This window comes from Procambarus clarkii, chromosome 89 (assembly GCF_040958095.1).
Source record: "Procambarus clarkii isolate CNS0578487 chromosome 89, FALCON_Pclarkii_2.0, whole genome shotgun sequence".
In the NCBI taxonomy this organism is placed as follows: Eukaryota; Metazoa; Arthropoda; class Malacostraca; order Decapoda; family Cambaridae; genus Procambarus; species Procambarus clarkii.
In genome coordinates, this window is record NC_091238.1 from 9,488,096 (window position 1) to 9,506,549 (window position 18,454).

The following is an 18,454-nucleotide window of genomic DNA, read 5'->3' on the forward strand; positions in this document are numbered from 1 at the left end:
AGCTCATGCTGCGTGCATCAGGCTTGGTAGCTCACTCAATACTGAGGCCCCTCACACCCGGGAATTTGACCCACGATTTTGTTTTTAAATGGCGTCTGTTTACAAGAGCCCTGATGAATGAGAGGTGAACCCCGTGTATCCGCGGGCCGTTTAAATCTTATGTAGTACTCCAACACATCATATGACGTGATGCGCAATTTTGGGTAAGTTACTCAACACGTCATATGATGTGTTGCGCAGTTAAAGGGTTAATGAACGCTTTCTTATGGTATATATTAGGATTAAAAACTTTAAAAATTACACAGTGGAGATATCAGTTAAAAAAAAATCATTCAGCACAACTTGAAAGAGAAACACAAAATGTAGATCTTTTTTTTATTATACTAAATGTTTACATACAAAAATATAAACTAATCAAGATATGATGGAGAACATTAATTACAGTAACATTTCAGACCACAAAATAATATCCTGGCAAGTGCCAATGTAAGATTTATAAAAAGAAACTTCTGAGTATCCCTAGAGGAAAAATGTGCTGAACCATATATTTTGTAAACTACAGGATTGCTGGGAAATTTTAACTATAAAAATTTAGTCATGTGGCTTAAAATTGATGACACAGATCAGTGTGTACAGAGATTGGCTAACAAAATACAATCTTACTAGGCACTTGATAGTAAATTTATTACATGTACTGTAAACAAAGTTAATGTTTGTAGAGAAACAAAGTAATTTAACTTCAGTTGTTAACTTTAACCAAACATAATTCTTTTAGTTCTCTAATATCTTTTTTTTTAATATAATTTTATTTTGTTTATTTTTAAACTACTGTACAGTATTTCCTTTCTTATAATACATTCAAATTTTGTTTTCTTAGTTCTTAAATCCTTTTAATTTTCTTTCAATATATTCTAATTTTATTTTTAGTTTTCTAAATTACAATATTTACTTTCTTTGAAGATATTCTGAAATTATCAAAATAAACTAATTCATACTGTCAGACACATTACTGAAAATAATACCCCCCCACATTACTGAATTCTAATACAGTATACATATTCTTTCATCAATGTATCTAAATTTACTGTTGTGAACAAATACAGCAGCTATACAATAAGATGAACCTAGATGTAGTCTAGTTCTTCTGGGATATTAAACTGCTTGTTCAAAACTTCTTCTTCAATATAAAACTTATTCTTGCACCAGCTCTTTATTGAAAAGATGTTCTCTGTCCAGCGGTTGGCAGCAACTTGAGCAACCTGGACAACATTATCAGTGAATTCTAGCAAATGTAAAAACTAGTTATAACTAAAACTAGTTATAAATATACATGATGTATAGCAACAATAATAAAGATCATTACAACATGATGATAAATAAATAAATGAAAAAAACAGCGTTGAATGTAATGAAACGCTATTTTCTGGGTGAGACCCTTTGGCTCCCCGGAGCTATTTGGGCTGATATGAATGTATTAGACCCCTGGCATCAATCAAGCAAATGGAGTTCTTGGACTTACCAGGGGACCACGACCCTGAACCTGACCCCCTCAGAGAGGAACGAGGAGCAATAGCCTATAGAAACCCCCATGTGGTTGGAAGCATTCTATGTCTGCCATTGACTGGGTCAGGCACCCAGAAAGGTAAGCGCCGCAGAACTAACCACTATTCTGGTTAAGAAATTGCTACTGAAACCCAAACTAGTGGACAGAACTCCCCAAACGAAAATGAACAAATGAGCATGATGTCACCACTTCGCTGTGCCACTGTCTGCGCAGCTCTTCCTTCACCGGAAGGGGGAGCCCTAGACCCCCACACCAGCTATCAACACCCCAGTTCTGAGGCTGGATGTCAAAACACGCAAAAAAATGCCGACTGGGAGGGAGGGAGGGTTGTTGGGGAGCCTCCGGGGTCTCACCCAGAAAATGGAGTTTCATTACAGTCAATGCTGGTTTTCTGGGGGGAGCCCCTTCGGCTCCCACGGAGCCACTTAACCAAAGATAAAAACAAGAGGGACTTACCCGGGAGGCAGTCGGCACTCGCTTCTCAACTCGAAGTCAAGACAACTGGCTGCAACCGCTGACCGAATGCGACAGAGGCCCGGCTAGGCCCAGGAGCATTGACAAGGTAGTGAGTGGCCAGGACCCTGTTTGATCTCCAAAACCCTGTTCCCGAATATCAGCCCAAGACATGTTACCAAAGACGGCAGCCAACGTAGCAAACTTACGAAAGTCGGGATAGACCGCAGGCTGGCTGGATCGAATAAACCTGTAGACGACTTGAGAGACCCAAACCCTGGAACAGGGAAGATTGGAAACCAGGTCAACCCAAAGCATGTCCCTGGCCACAAAGACCGTGGCGCACAGGTAACGGCATAGAGCCGTGACCAGGCACAACACACGATGCACCCTGGCCAAACCAACCAAGCAACAACAATCCAAGAACCCCTCCGGAAAGCAGCAGTCTCATTCTTCGCCAGAAAAGAAGGAGATGGCTGCAAACGAACAAACCTACCACCAGGACAGAAAGAGCAGAAACCCCTGCGCCAGAGGAGAGTGTGAAGCTCTATGACCCGATCCCCAGAGGCCAATGCCAACAAGAAAAAAGAGCCTTGGAGAAACAATCCTGAACTGAAGGGGCCACCACAAACCGAGAAGAAGAGAGAAAAGAGAGCACTCGATCCAAGGACCAGGATGGCTCAGGCGGTGCATGAGCAAGCCGGAGGTGGAACAACGCCTAAGACAGCTTGCAGAACGGCTCAGAAGTAACATCAAAGCCGAATGCAAGCTGCAGTGGCTCCGCCAACGCCGCACGATATGAGGCGACAGTATTTGGCATAAGATGACGGTCCTGGAACAAGCACAAAAAGAAGGAATGACAAAACAACCCGAACAGAGACTGAAGTAAACTGACGAATGGACAAGAAATACTGGAAGGATCGCCAGGAAACTTCATACTGCCACCGAGATGAAGCACGCAGGTGGGACACCATCAACGAAGCCACCTGATCACCATACAAGTGGTGATAGACTCAAGTCAGAAAGACCAGACGCAAAGACTCGAGGAGACGATCGAACCAGCCTCGTAACGGACTGGTCCGATCTGCTGAAAGATGCAGAGTCGCAGTAAGACCCCTGGGTTCGGACACAGAGCAAGCAGCACCTAAAGCCAAGGCTGGGCCAGCCACCAAGGAGCCAAGAGGACTACTCTCCCTTGTCAAGTCTCCAAATGAGCTAGGACCTGGAGCAACAGCTGAACCAGGGGGAAGAGATACAGGTAACCCCACCTCAACCCGTTTTGCCACAAGGATGGCCTCACAGTCAGGAAAGAACATATAACGGGAGACGCCTCAAGCACGCCGATGCAAAAAAGGTCCACTGCCGGAAGCCTGTATGTCCAGCAGAGCCAACTGAATGTGTTGGTGTCGACCGTCCATTCTGTGGACAGGGGAATGAACTGTGACAGGCAGTCCGCCAGGACACTGGACCACCCCCCCCCCCCTCTCCGAACGTGAACGGCCAGGAGAGCCAAACCCCGAGAACTAAGCAAACGAGTCACCCGAAGCGACCAGCCCAAAAAAGGCAAGTACCGCATTGAACCCCCTTGGTTCAGGCAATGAACCACCGGGGAGCAGTCTGAAGGGAGCTGGATTCTCGATCTATGAGTGACCCGAACCTTGTGAAGCGACATCCACACTGCCACAAACTCTCACATTGTGCTGTGAGCCCAACGGGAGGACGGACCCCACCTCCCCTGGCTGGCCTGGCGAGTACTGGTCACAAAGCCCCAGCCTTCTGACGCTTTTCTGGAGCAGCTGGAAAAGCAGGAAGGAAGGGAACAGGTATTTTGATGGAGCAAAATTGTGTGGATCAGGTATTTTGATGGGGCAAAATATAAGCAGGCACAAAAGGGATGAAATGCTACACCACTTGAAAGCATCAGTGATACTAGTACACATGTGGCTCAACCCACTGAAGGCTGCCGAGGAAAACCAGGAAACAAAGGTCTGGGTCTGAGTTACACTGTGCTTCCCAGCAGCATCTCCGATTTCCTTATCAATAAAATCTTAATCTTAATACTTACCAGGGTCTCCTCCTTCCTCTGGTTCAAGACTTCTGGGTCACAGTCACAGTACTTCTGTATTTCCTTGACTAGCTGGTCCTTGCTACTCTCCAGCTGTGAGAGACGTCCCAAAATCTCTTCACGATCCCCACTGTCTTCACGGCCCACCTGGTAGCATATGTTGAAGCAAAATGTCATTCAGAATTATTGATTTTATATTTAATAAAAAGTGACAAATTTCATATATGCTTTTTAAGAAACAGCATTTTTGAGTATAGTATAAGGAAGAGAAAGTTTGTTAACTTAAGTGAAAACCATTCTGTTCAAGTAAGTAATTATCAAAAGAAGGTGCCATGCCGGGAAGGGAAGGATGAGGAAGGTAATTTTGAAACTACATTACCTCCTTACATATCATGTATGATATTTAATATTAGAAACACACAACAAATATAATATACAGTATACAGATGTACTTAAATACGAGAGGTAACATCAAGTGAATGACACAACTACTCTGAATAACAGGGATCCGACCAAACCTCTAGGTGCACACATTACATTTATTTTAAAAACACAAGGAATCGAACATATAACACAGAATAATTATCATCTTGCTTAAGTGTAAACAGATCTTAGTGTCAATGGGAGAAAGGCAGAGATAAACATCACACTACAGAGGTGGGTTCCTTGGAAATGGTATTTTCCCCAAGGAACACACCACTTCTCTCAGTCGAGTCTAGCTCACCTCCCCATGTGGAGGAGGGCAGTGACATTACCATTGCAAAAGCACATGAAAGCTGTACAATATTAATATACATTCTCTCTCACTAATACACAACTCAACATACTTATAAACTGGCAAATGAAACAAAAATTAACACTGACAAAACTAAGTAACTGACAAATAATATTTAAATTTGACAATAAAAGCTAGACATACCACCTCGGCACCATTTGTCAGGTTTTACAGGAAATCAGTTTCTCATATATTCTTCCTTAAAGTCTCCAAGCTACACCTAACTGCATACCAGTCATTACAGTAGCACTCATTCTGTTCAAGTCATCCGACAGTCAATGGGAGAAATCTTATCCTAAAAATATATGTACTATACATCATCACAAGACAGGCTAATTTTACTGTAATGTTAAAACGTACTACTAATTTCAATTCTACTTAGGAAGAAAGAAATGGATCAGTCTAGACAAACTGTCCCATTCTCATTTGGTCAGCCATTGAAGCAATGCTACATCTGAGGGATCATGCCTAAAAGCCACTACAACAGAACTATGGCATGAGAAGCAACAATACTGTGTACAGCTGGTATGAAGGTGGTCAGAGACTGTCGTCTAAGGAGAAAGTCTGCATCACACTGTATCTCTGTAGAGAGGGTGGCAAGGGGCATTGTGTGGAAAAAACCCTGTAAAAAGGAGCTAGGGGTAGCATGACAAATAGTGCCAGCTATCCCATCCAAAAATGAGGAACCCACAGTTGATGATGTGATAATGCATCACTCATAGATGACTAAATGAACAGATCAGAGTTGCAGGTAACAGAACAGCATTTTTACTTCAATTCAATATAACATCTTTTTTCAAGGCTGGAGACTTCAACACACATTTCGTAGGTGATAGCCTCCAATGGGGAACTACTGAGTGTCAGAGTAGATGATACGCAAGTCTCTTAGTCATTCACATTAAAAGCCTACCTGGGATGAGAAGCCAAAACCTTGTCCCCTTTCCCCCCTCACAGAGATTCAGGGAATGCTAGATTACGCTAACCGAGAAATAAGCCACCAGATAAGTTTACTTATATATACTACAAGAGTTCTTACATTCTTGTACAGCCACTAGCATGCAATGCATTTCAGGCAGGTCCTTAATCCTATTGTTTCCAGGAATATGACCCGCCAAATCGTGTAACCATCAGGTACCCTTTCACAGCTGGGTGAACAATCAAATCCAGGCGATCATCTTGAGTTGATTTCGCAGCTTAGCGTCCCCGCGGCCCGGTCCTCAACCAGGCCTCCTTTTTGTTACACACCCCCAGGAAGCAACCCGTAGCAGCTGTCTAACTCCCAGGTACCTATTTACTGCTAGGTAACAGGGGCATCAGGGTGAAAGAAACATTTTGCCCATTTGTCTCTGCCTCCAATGGGGATCGAACCTGGAACCTCAGGACTACGAATCCGAAGCACTGTCCACCCAGCTGTCAGGCGTATAGGTACAGTACACACATGAAAAAAACTCATTATTAAAAATAGAATATATTTAATTGAATGGGAGAAAATATGAAGATCCCATGGTTCAACAGGGCACAAAGTGGTGGTGACAATATTGAGAAACACCAAGATAGGAACTGACTTTAATATTAGATCTGATAAAGTCATTACAGGCAAAAATGTCTTCTACAATTAAAGTCTACTCTGATCGTCGTGTTTCTCTACATAGGTAAAGAATCCTGAGTGATACCTGGTTGATTCTTGCAAATCTCAGAATCCTGACTGCACTTGTAAATACTGTATGTACAAAACCTAGTGTCTTGGAATACCTATAACAAGTCTTTAACTTAAGCATTCAATAAGCCATCCATTTTAATACTAGCAGGTGAAGAGGATTCTCTTCTATCCTGTTTAATACCAGCAAGTGCAGAGGGTTCTGTTTCATCCTATTTAACCAATGTACTGTGCAACATGCCTGTAGCTGCTCGACGGATAATGTGCAACGCGTCTCCGGGATCTTATAGGTATAGTGTATGATTCAAAACTCCCGCAGCTACATGGGGTTCACGTCAGCTTCCTCAGGGCTCTTGTAAATAGACACAATTTTTTTTTTAAATCGTGGGCAACATTCCTGGGTGTAAGAGCCTCAGTACTGAGTGAGCAACCAAGGCTGGTGCACGCAGTATGAGCTCACAGCACTGCTGTTCAGCTTGTGACCACAGCATCGTCTAATAATGACAAAATATATATGCAACTGGTATTATTTAGCCAAGACAGTATTACAGAAGAGTCTGAGTGTGATAATGACTGTGTACACTGTTCAAATATTAGTGAATCAATGCTGTTCAAGATGTTCACAGCGCTAGCCACAGCACCACAGCACCATTTCGTCCATCTAGGATTCTTCAAATAACTTCTTATGTTCCTTTACAAAATAAACCTGTGGACAATTATTCATTTACAGGATTTAGTGACCAGGATTGTGATAATAGCAGGTTTGTGGTGATAATTAGCATTGTGCGTTGTATTGTGGGAGGAGGGATTTTGGTGAGGGAGGGAGGGAAAGAATCAAGGTGCCTCACTGTGTGTGTGGCAGCCACTCTTGTTTTGCTCACCATAGTGGTTCGCTATGGTGAACACAAATGTAGATACTTATATATAACGTGTGTATATAGTGTAATAACAGCAACAGGAGTATGTTGGGAGGAGTCATTTCGGTGAGGGATTCGGTGTCGTACTCGTAGCGTCGTCTGCTGTGTGACTTGTCATGCAGTGTATGGTGGCCAATGTGCTGTTTGGACACAATAGCAGCTTAGTTGTATAGTTATGGTGAATAAAACATGTAGATACTTATACATAACGTGTGTAAATAGGGTAATAAAAACAATAACAGTAAGGTAGGAGGAGGAATGTTGGCGAGTAAGGTGTTGGAGGAGTGAGGGAAGACTGGCTGGGTGTGGCAGCTCACTTTTGTTTTTTTGGGCTCACCATACCAACTTAGTGGTTCCTTATGGTGAACACATATGTAGATGGGTATGTACAATGTGTGTATATAGTGTAATAACAGCAAAAACACTGTTCGATTGATCATAGAATATTTTATATATATATATATATATATATATATATATATATATATATATATATATATATATATATATATATATATATAATTATATATATATATAATTATGGAACATTGCCCCATAATTTTGAGCATAGCAATGTTCCACACTTTGAACTTTACAAATTTCACAAATTACACACTTTTGAATAATATTACAGCAAAAAACCAGCGAAGAAACGAATGAGAAACATCAAAATATTTGTGAAACTTTATATTCGTGGCAACTGCCGCCCCACGAGGTGGCGGAGCTGACTGACCCCAGCACTCCATCGCTCAGCGCCCATAATTTGCTCAACTTCCCTACTCCATCAGTTAAAGTATGTCACATACAATATATTTTTTTAGTTTCCAGTGATCAGAGACTGTATTTTAACAATATTAGAACAGAAATTTTTTTTTGCCAAGAATTTATTTCCTGCACACAGGGGGGAGGATGCCATATTTGGAGCTCGAGCAGCACAGTGGTTAATACTAGGAAGTGCAGAGTACTCCCTTCTATCCTGTTTAATACTAGCAAGTTCAGAGGGTTTTTCTCCATCCTATTTAATACTGTACTACCAAGTCTAAATGATCCTCTTAAACTAATCATTTATTTATTTTACAACAAACTGAGGTATATACTGTACCATAGCATGCTCCAACTTAGCCTGGGATGTTTTTAATCTTTTGGTAGTGTCCTCCAGCCGGCTGTTGAGACTGTCCAGGGTTCTCTTTCGTGTACTGAGAGCTTTGCTGAGTAACAAAAAAAAGAAAGAAATTATTTGTGGATTCTTGCTATTAATATAAAGAAACATAACAAAAATAGAGAACATACTATGCCTTATAAAACTAAAATTTAGATCAAAATCTCTGAACTTTCTTAAATGTCCAAGTGTTGAATTAGTGAGATGCCTCTTACTAGATGATCCCAGTGGATCCCTGAAGCTATCTTCCTGAGATTGCTTCATATTAAAGGGTCACATCAGTTGTGAAAGTTGTGTCTCACCTACTGAGGACCAGAGCCAGAACCTGGCCTCCCTCACAGTGATACAGGGAGCAGGCAACAATCCACCAGAAAAGCCTCCAAAAGGTCAGTGAAACTTTAAGGATAACTGGAAGGTTCACATCAAATAAAGCCTCAAAACTGCCAAAACAACTCCACAAGTGATTTACAAAGAAAGAGAGATTCACTCAAACTGAGAACTTGTCAGTACCAATTACCAGCAGCAGGCAGCCATCTTCTGTGCTCAGTCCTGGAGTAGATAATGAACAATGATGAACCAACAAACCTGGAGGGAGGAACGGAGGGAGTCGGCAAGCACCGCGGCTCCTCCAGAATGAGGCATTTCATTACATTCACTGCTAAGTTTCTGGAGGGAGCTCCCCCGCAGTGTCTCTCTGTAGCTTACTAATCAGAGAGAACAAAATGGGACTTACTAGGAAGGGAAGGTGGTGACAGGCACAAAGATGAAGAAAAGAACCTAGCTGAGAGATGGCACAAAGCTGCACATAACTGACTGAGGCCAGGAACATGGACTCAATACTGGGCTGCCAGAACCCTGTTAAAAAGACAAAACCCTTGAGCCTGAATATTAGCCCAGTGTATGTCAGAGAAGATGGCAGCCAGAGCTGTACAAATGCGAACATCATGGGCCTGAGGGTAGACGGCAGGTTGGCTAGACTTAATGACACTGTAGATAACCCAGGAAATGCAAGCCTTGAAACAGGGAACCAAAGAAACCAAGCCAACCAACAAGGTCTCCAACAGACAGAACTGGTGGCACACAGGTAGCACCAAAGTGCTGCCACTGGAAACAACAATTGATGTACCCCTTGCTGAACCAACACAGCATCAATCATCAAAGGACCTGTCTGGAAGCCTATCAAATAATTTTTTGGAAGAAAAAAGGGCTTCAAAGGCTTCCTTCAAAAAAAAAGAAGAAAAGGGTTGTAAACAAACAAATCACCTGCCTGAACCACAGGAACAGAAATATCCCTTCCCCCCCACACTGACCTCCAGAGAGGAGCCTGAAGCACCCCAACCCTACAACTAGAGGCAAGAGCCAACAAGAAGATAGCCTTAAGGACAATATCACAAGCTGAAGGGGAAACTATGAACCAAGACGAAGAGAGAAAAATCACAACCCTGGTCAAGGGACCAGTACAACTCAGGAGGAGCCATACTGGTCCCATGACAAAAATGAAAAAGAACAGATCTGACCAAAACCAAAGAAAGACGATGAAGAGAAAAGTAGAGGCAAAACGACCACCAGGCAACTTCATACTGCTTCCAAGAAGTTAAGATGCCAACAAATCAGGCAACTCCTCACCATAAAATGGTGATAGATTCTTGTCTAAAACTCCACATTTGTAAAGCAGAGAACATTGAACTAGCAAAGTATGTCACTAGCCCATTTGTTAAAAAGAGAGGCAGAGCTGAAGAAAAATACCCAGGTATGAACACCAGGCCAGAAGTGCTGAAAAATAAGGCTGAACCGGCTACCAAGTACAATAGTCAGAAGGATCACCCTTCCCAAGTATGATTCCAGTTTGGGCAACACCCATAGAAACCACCAACCCAGGGAAGAGGTAGATGCACCCCAACCCCAATCAGTTTAGTCGAAAAGCATTCATCATGAGGGCCTCCTGATTGGGAAGTGCAGCCACATACTGTACTAAGATAGATGATAGCTCCCACACTGATGCAAAGAGGTCCACCTCAAGGCAAACAAGCGTATTGCAAAGACAAAGTCCACTCTGTGGAAATGATGGAAAGAAAGCAAGATAACCTGTCTGCAAGAACATTGGACACAACTTCCACATGAACCGAGTGGGAAGAAGCAGTCTTCTGGCTCCGAGAAGCCAGAAGACAAGCTGCACGAAGTGATCAACACTACATGGGGCAGGGACTCAAGCGACCCCACTCAGTTCAGGCAACAAATCACAAGGGTACAATTAGACTGGAGTTAGGGCATGGAGTCTGGCAGAAACCAACCATCTGCAGGGCATCCCACACAGCCACAAACTCATGCACCACCTTGTGAGCCTGAAGTAACAGATCTAACTACCAACCTAGATGGCTTGGCGAGCCCTAGTCACAAAGCCCCAGCCCAGAGGCAAGTCATCCAGGAACACATCAAGCAATGGTAAAGGATAGCACCACAGAGCCAAACCTTGAAAAGACCAGAGGAAGCCAGAGAAACACTGACAGAGTGGGAGGGGATGCAGTCTACCCATGCCATCACTCCTGTTCCCAGGAGTGATGGCATGGGTAGAACCTACAACACCTGGAATCAAACACTACCCAGTGGCAATCCACATAGGCCATTTTCAGGCTCCCAGACAACTGTTCAACCAATAGATGAGCTACCCGGGGCTGATCCAACACCTGACAGCGACGAAGCTACTGGTCGAGCACAGCTGATGGAGGTACTGTAGAGACTGACTGAAGAGTCCCACATGAAAGTCAAAGCTTAGCAAAGTCCAAACCTGTGATGGAACTAAATGGGACTTCTACCAGTTCACCAGGAACCTGAACCTGGCAAGTTGGGAAAGAACCAGATTCCTGGCCAGCTGACACAGAGATCGATGGGGGAACTCAAAAAGCCAGTTGTTGAGGCAGGCCAACACACAAACCCCTAAGAGACATAGCTGGACCACAAGGGTCTGTGTTAACCTGGAAAAGTCATGAGGAGCCAAACTCAACCCAAAAAGAAGAACCCCTGAAGCAGTAAGCCTGACATCTCACTATTAAATCCAACAAGTCTGAGAACCCTGAAGGAATATGGGCATGCCAATATGCATCTTTGAGGACCAGGGACATCATCCAAGCACCTGCCTTTAATAGCAGGTGATCCTGAGCTAAGGTGATACAAAACATCAGACAGTGAATGAAGCTGTTCAAACCCAACATATCAAGGATGCACCGAAGGTCCACAGAGTCATGCTTCAGGACTAGAAGCAACCAAGACACCCACTGAAGGGATAATGTCATCTCGATCAAACCCGAGTTCAACCAAACTGTAATGACCCAACACAAAGCTTGAGAGGAATCCTGATCTGAAAAGCCCACGAATCATGGGACCAGGAGCTGGCAGTGTCAAAGGGATAAACTGGGCAAAGGCTGGCATAAACCATGAGAACAACCATCCTTCCCAAACGTGTAGAAGAGGAACTTCCAGCAGGAGGAACAACAGTCTAGAAATCAGACTCCTCCAAGGATCTACCTTAACGAATACCAGGCAAGGGCCCAACCTGACCAGACCACCTCTAATGTGTGGGGGCAGAACCCTGGAAACACTACTGGCTGATTGGCCAACAGGAAAATGCTGTAGCTGACAAAACCTGGGAGACAGTCTCATCAGGAAAGAGGAGCAGGGAGAAAGGGGAGACAGGCAAAAGGGAAAAGGAATTAACCAAATCTAAAGACCAGTCAACATGATCTGTCAACACGCAAGGCATACCAAGTAAAATGCCACCAATGTCTTCAGGAGAGGAGAGGAGTGGTATATCGAGCGATATTGTCAAAACTGAAACTGCAGGCTCCAAGGCCTCCACACCTGGGGTGGAACTAAGAGAAGCAACATACTCATGAAGTTGCCCAGACAGCCCCTCATTCCATGAGAGCCCAAACATGCAAGATCGCTGACAAGTGCATAAACACCCAGTGGTCATCTGCAACAACTGCTCCAGATAGCACAGCTAGATGCACATGGACCGGTCACTTGCCCATGTCCTTGGGTAGTGCCAGAACAATCAGGCAGTCCTCAAGTTGAGCATAAGAAGTGCCACCCAGAAACACCTAAAAGATGGAACCCACTTCCTGCCACTCAAGCACATAGGTCTGACCAAACGCTTGCCAAGCCCCCCAAGGAAAAAGAAAGAAATGTCCTGCCAGGATGAAACTGAATCTTCACACTGCAGCCAAGATGCTTGAGGCAGACTCCAAAGAGGATAAGTGTATCAAAGAAGTTAGAACTCTGCAGGACCAAATGAAATAGGTCTTTGCAATTTACTGAAGGCAAAACATGGGAAGACAGAACCTCTGTAAATATGACAACTCCATGGCACCAAACGAGACCTGGAATCAAAACCTGGAGTTTTATTCACTCTTTCTTTGGATAAAAAGCAATTATTTTACAAATTTAAACAAAGCTCCATTTAAACTCACCTTGGAAAGGCCCAGAAGTATACACAGGTGCCAATTTTATCAGTGTCTACCATAGCATCATCCACCAATGACTGGACAATATCTTTCACTGCTTGAGAAATAACTCCCTTCTCCTTTGGTGCAATCTTTTCCAGTTCCTGAGATGTCAACAGAGGCATGTTAAACAATGCTGTAATCAGAAACATTACACAGTTATGATAAGAGTATTTTTGATGAACACTACAGTATGGAACTTTTTGATTGAATATTGTAATTGAAACAGGAATAATAAAATGGAAAGCAAGAAACATATTACTTTACGTGTAATTATTACCACATTTTAGGAAATAACAAACAGCTTCTGGGTAAAATCAGTGAAAGTATTAATAACCCACTATACACACTAACCCCACTCAAGCTCTTCAACTAAACTGACAGTCAAGAATGAATTTCTCCACCAATTTCTTAATACAAAGACATAGGTATATGTAATTACAGTAGTGCCTTCAGTTAAATTCAGGCAAAATAGTTTCTGGTGTTTTTTTTTGTGTGTTTAAATTGATCTCTGATCCCCAAGCTCCACTCACCCTGTAGAGAGTGGGACTAGAGATTCTGGTCTTGGTTCCAGGTAGGCTCACCTGGTACTCGGACACCTGGTGTGATTCCCTACGGCATGTTTCCCCAATGCTATTGGATCTATTGGCCCCTCAATACCTTGGCAAACTATTCAGGGCACCCTCTCAGAAACAGAAGTGAAAGCACCTTGTCAATGGTGAGATACATCCCATGACCTTGCTCTTGTTTTGATAAAAATCTCCAAAATGCATTTTTTTTATAAAAGGCTTCATTTAATTTACAAATATACAAGCTGATGTACAGTGATATATTAATATATTTGCTAATGTATAATATAAAAGTTAAAATTAATTATTTAAAAGTTTGTAAAATGGAAAACATAACACTCTTGTAATGCACCCATTAGGATTTTTTCTATATTATTGCAATGCTTTAAAGAGCTGTAAAATACTCCATTACCTTGAGCTGGAAAAAATCTTTTCTCTCATAGAACAGCTCCATCATCTTCTGTCGCTTCTCCTCATGGCTCAAGCCCTTGCGGCGGGACATCTTGGTACAGTATTTCTCTCTCAGGCTGTAATGATCACAAAAATGTACAAAATTAACCATTCATATAAAAATAAAATTAAGTGAATCAGCACATTTTTGTTTTTGTTTACACAAGTGAGTACATGAACAGACAATTACTGACTCCTGTTAGCAGGTCGAGAGCTTTCCCTTCCCATAGCTCATGGCAAGTCTTACCCACTAGTTTTCCTTGTAACACAACCAACCAATTGGTTAACAACCAGGTACCCATTTACTGCTGGGTGAACTGAGGGATGGACAATACTCCCTGGTCAATTCTCAAAGAGACACTACGCTCGCAAGGTGCAGGGCGAGTGCATTGCCACTGTGCTACCAGGGACAGTTGTGTGTGTATCATTATGTGTGCTTATCTTAAGGGGCTATTAATATCTTTATATGTAAGTGTGCTTATCATTAAGAGCATACAGATGCAACACTTAATTACTGAACAGTACAGTATTTGTTTTTGAGAAAGAGGAAGGGAGAATAAAGGTAAGAGAGCTGCAAAGAGGGGATTAGCAGACAGAATTTACCTGAATTTACCCGAGGGACACTATCTCACAGGTGGCCTTAGACAAAGACAGAACGTCTGTGGGTTGTCAAAAATCACCCAATTGTTCTGATTGTTTTATTGAGTTGCAATTTAAAATTCAGTCTTTTAGCATTTACAGCTTCAGCAGTTAAGTGGTTCCATGGGTTCACACTTTTTCACCCTTTTGGGTGAAAAAACATCTGTTTTCTGTCTTACATTCTGGCTTGTTGAGCTTGAAACCATTGCTCCTTGTTTGTGTTACATCTGACCTTTAAAAGAAGCTGTCCAGGTCAATATCCTCCAAACTGTTCAGTATTTTAAAAGTTTCAAAGAGATCCGTCCTGTCATGTTTGGTTTGCAGTGTTGTTAGCCCTGTGGCCATTAACTGTTCCTGGTATGAGAGTCATCATAGTTCTGAAATGATTTTTGTTCCCCAAAGTTGGACTTTCAACAGAGCAGCTATGTCTCTCCAAAGGTTTCATCTCCAAGTGGGGGGCACACCAGAGATTTATACAGTTGAATAACTACCTTCTTTTCCTTAAGTCAAATGTTTGCTTTATTATTCCAAGGGTTTGGTTAGCCTCTTTTTACTGTAGGTCCCACTTATGCAACTTTCAGTAAATGATGGATTCTGACTACAAGGTCCATTTTTTTATCAATCTGCTCTAAGGTAATACTGTAAATTTGATAGTTGTAATGTGGATTGTTATGCTCCACATGCATGGTCTTGCATTTATCAATATTAAAAAGCATTTGCCAGTCTGTTTTTGGACATTTGTGCCATTCATGTGTTGTAATGCCACATTCATGTGGCATTCATCTCTTTATTAGACCTCACCTCAATCTCATTTTCACGTCCCATAAATCACCATAAATCGTTTATGGTGATTAGTCCCATAAATAGTCCCATAAATCGTTTACCATAAATCTTAGTGTCATCTGCGTATCTGATAATGTGGTTTGTAAGCATATCAGAAAATTTAACAGAAAATTTGGTTAAAAGTGCCAGATTTCCAAAAAGCTGATTTTAATGAACTAAGGAATTTTTTGGGTGAAATAGATTGGAGTCCTGGGCATTGCGGATAGGGCGGTCTTGTAGCAAGACGTGAACATAGAGATGGGCAACATATAAAGGAATTTCCATTCGATTCAAAATACTGTATAACTTATTTAAAAATATTTTAAGCAAAGGACAGGAACGTAGTATACAATACAATTTGAATAGATAGAATAATAATGACCCAAAATGGATAGCACAGGATCTGAAGAACCTTACAGGTAGAAAGAGAGCTTTGTACAAAAGGATTAAGATTGGGGAAGTCAGTTTAGAACAAGAATTCGTCTAACTGGTTAGAAAGGAAAAAAAAAAAAAAAGAGAGAGAGATAAAGAGGGCAAAAAGAAACTATGAAGTACGCATAACAGGGCAGGCAAAGACAAATCCTAAAGGGATTTTTCAGTTATATCGAACAAAGATTAGGGAAAGGATAGGTCCATTAAAAACTTAGACAGGTTAGATAACTGATAATGACAAAGAGATGAGTAGCATGTTTAATAAATATTTTATCTCTGTATTTACTAAAGTGGAACTTAACATTATGCCTTTGGCCGAACAAGTCTATGTTGGTGGGGAAGAGGGCAGGTTGACTAGTTTAGCAGTTACCAGGGATGATGTTATTAAACAAATAGTGAAACTCAAGCCAAACAAATCCCCACTGCCGGACGAAGCGTTTGCCAGGGTGCTTAAACAATGCAAAGAGGAGCTTTGTGATCCATTGTCTACCATATTTAATAAATCATTAGAGTCAGGCAGAGTGCCAGAGTCGTGGAAGGTTGAACAAATTTGCTATCATTTTATTCCAGCATGGTTGAAGCGGTTGATGGTGGTAAGGTTTGTGATGTTGTGTACCTTGACTTTAGCAAAGCTTTTGGTACAGTGCCACATGAAAGACTGATTTAAAAGATAGAGACTCATGGTATTGAGGGTGCTATATTAAGTAGGATTAGGGCATGGCTACACCAAAAGAAACAGAGTTAGTATAAATGGGGTTAAGTCAGAGTGGGAAAATGTTGTAAATGGAGTGCCTCAAGGCTCTGTCCTGGGACCTCTGTTATTCGTAATATATATAAATAATTTACATTCAGGTTTGAGCAGCAATATTTGCAAATTTGCAGATGATACAAAAATCGGGAGGGAAATAAACACGGAAAAACACTCACTATCACTTCAAGATGATCAAAATAGAGTTTTGAAATGGTCAAAAGATTGGCAGATGCAGTTTAATGCTGGCAAATGTAAGGTTTTGAGGCTAGGTAATGAGGATAGAGTTACAAGATACGAGCTAGATGGTGTTGAGATTGCGAAGTCGGATTACGAAAGGGATCTGGGAGTTATGTTGAGTAAGAATTTAAAACCAAAAGATCAATGCATAAATGTTTGTAATACAGCAAATAGGACACTGGGATTTATTAATCGAAGCATTAGTAACAAGACACCTGGTGTTGTTCTTCAGCTATATCTTGCTTTAGTTAGGCCCCACTTAGATTATGCAGTTCAGTTTTGGTCGCCGTACTATAGAATGGATATAAATTTACTTGAGTGTGTCCAGCGTATGATGACAAAGTTAATGTCCCAAATTAGAAACCTGTCATATGAAGAAAGATTAACAAAGATTAAATTGCATTCACTGGAAAGACGAAGAGTTAGGGGGTGACATGCTAGAGGTTTACAAATGGATAAATGGACATAACAAAGAGGGATATTAATAGAGTATTAAAAGTATCAACATAAGACAGAACATGAAACAATGGGTATAAACTGGATAAGTTTAGATTTTGGAAAGACCTGGGTAAATACTGGTTCGGTAACAGAGTTGTTGAGGTGTGGAAAAGGTTGCCACATGGCGTGGTGGAGGTGGGGTCCCTTGATTGTTTCAAGCATGGGTTGGACATGTATATGAGTGGGATTGGGTGGTTATAAATAGGAGCTGCCTCATATGAGCCAATAGTCCTTCTGCAGTTACCTTCATTCTTATGTTCTCAAGGTGCTATAGGCTTTTTGTCTCCATTGTAAGGAGGTGGCGCAGCAAGGTACTTAAAGCAGGGGCCAGGTTAAAAGATTCAATATATTTCGAGCTCCACCCAGGGCAACACCTTCAAACCAGACTACTTTTTTATGCACAAGACAGCCCGTCCTTCAAACAAAGACCCAAAAGTGATTCCATGCACCCGCCAAACCCCCTGTTTATGAATGAAAAACGGTTTACACACGACTCACAACTGATTTCGTTCAATCACTTCCGGAACAAGTGCTTCACTGACGAATTTCGTTCTAACCACAATGCTATAAATGCTTCACCCACGTACTACAAATACAAATAATCGGCAACAGAACCTAAATACCTAACCTAACCTGTGCCTATATATGCACAATATGCTAATATATTATAATATTAATTTATATTTGAGAAAATTCCTGTTTTGAATGAACAGCATGTTAAAATTTATGAATGCGTCTGTGGGGTCGACCGCTGGATGTAATGAACTGGAGTCGAGGGCAGGTTGCTCATACTATAAATATAAATACGCCAACAGAACTTAAACACCTAACCTAACCAGTGCCTAAATATGTACAATATGCTAAAATAAAATAATATTAATTTATATTTTATAAAATTCCTGTTTTGAATGAACAGTATGTTAAAGTTAATGAACTCATCTTTGGGGTCAACCGCTGGAAGACATTG

At 41.7% G+C, this 18,454-nt stretch overlaps 1 protein-coding gene across 7 annotated transcripts in view; it reads right to left on the reverse strand.

The window, feature by feature from the left end:
- Window positions 1–361: 361 nt before the first annotated feature.
- Window positions 362–18,454, reverse strand: part of LOC123773409 (meiotic nuclear division protein 1 homolog) — a 69,090-nt gene continuing 50,997 nt past the window's right edge. For 3 of the 7 annotated variants that reach the window (XM_069317944.1, XM_045767160.2, XM_069317946.1), the window contains exons 2-7: window positions 14,071–14,185; window positions 13,057–13,193; window positions 8,534–8,639; window positions 4,083–4,229; window positions 3,675–3,813; window positions 362–1,259 (exon numbers count right to left, since the gene is read on the reverse strand). In XM_069317944.1, the coding sequence (XP_069174045.1) occupies window positions 1,192–1,259; window positions 3,675–3,813; window positions 4,083–4,229; window positions 8,534–8,639; window positions 13,057–13,193; window positions 14,071–14,160 (687 nt within the window). In that variant the 5' untranslated portion in view covers window positions 14,161–14,185 and the 3' untranslated portion in view covers window positions 362–1,191. Of the gene's footprint in view, window positions 1,260–3,674; window positions 3,814–4,082; window positions 4,230–8,533; window positions 8,640–13,056; window positions 13,194–14,070; window positions 14,186–17,731; window positions 17,949–17,985; window positions 18,365–18,454 lie in introns of those variants that run through there. The other 4 variants (XM_045767161.2, XM_069317947.1, XM_069317945.1 and 1 more) reach the window with 3 other exon arrangements.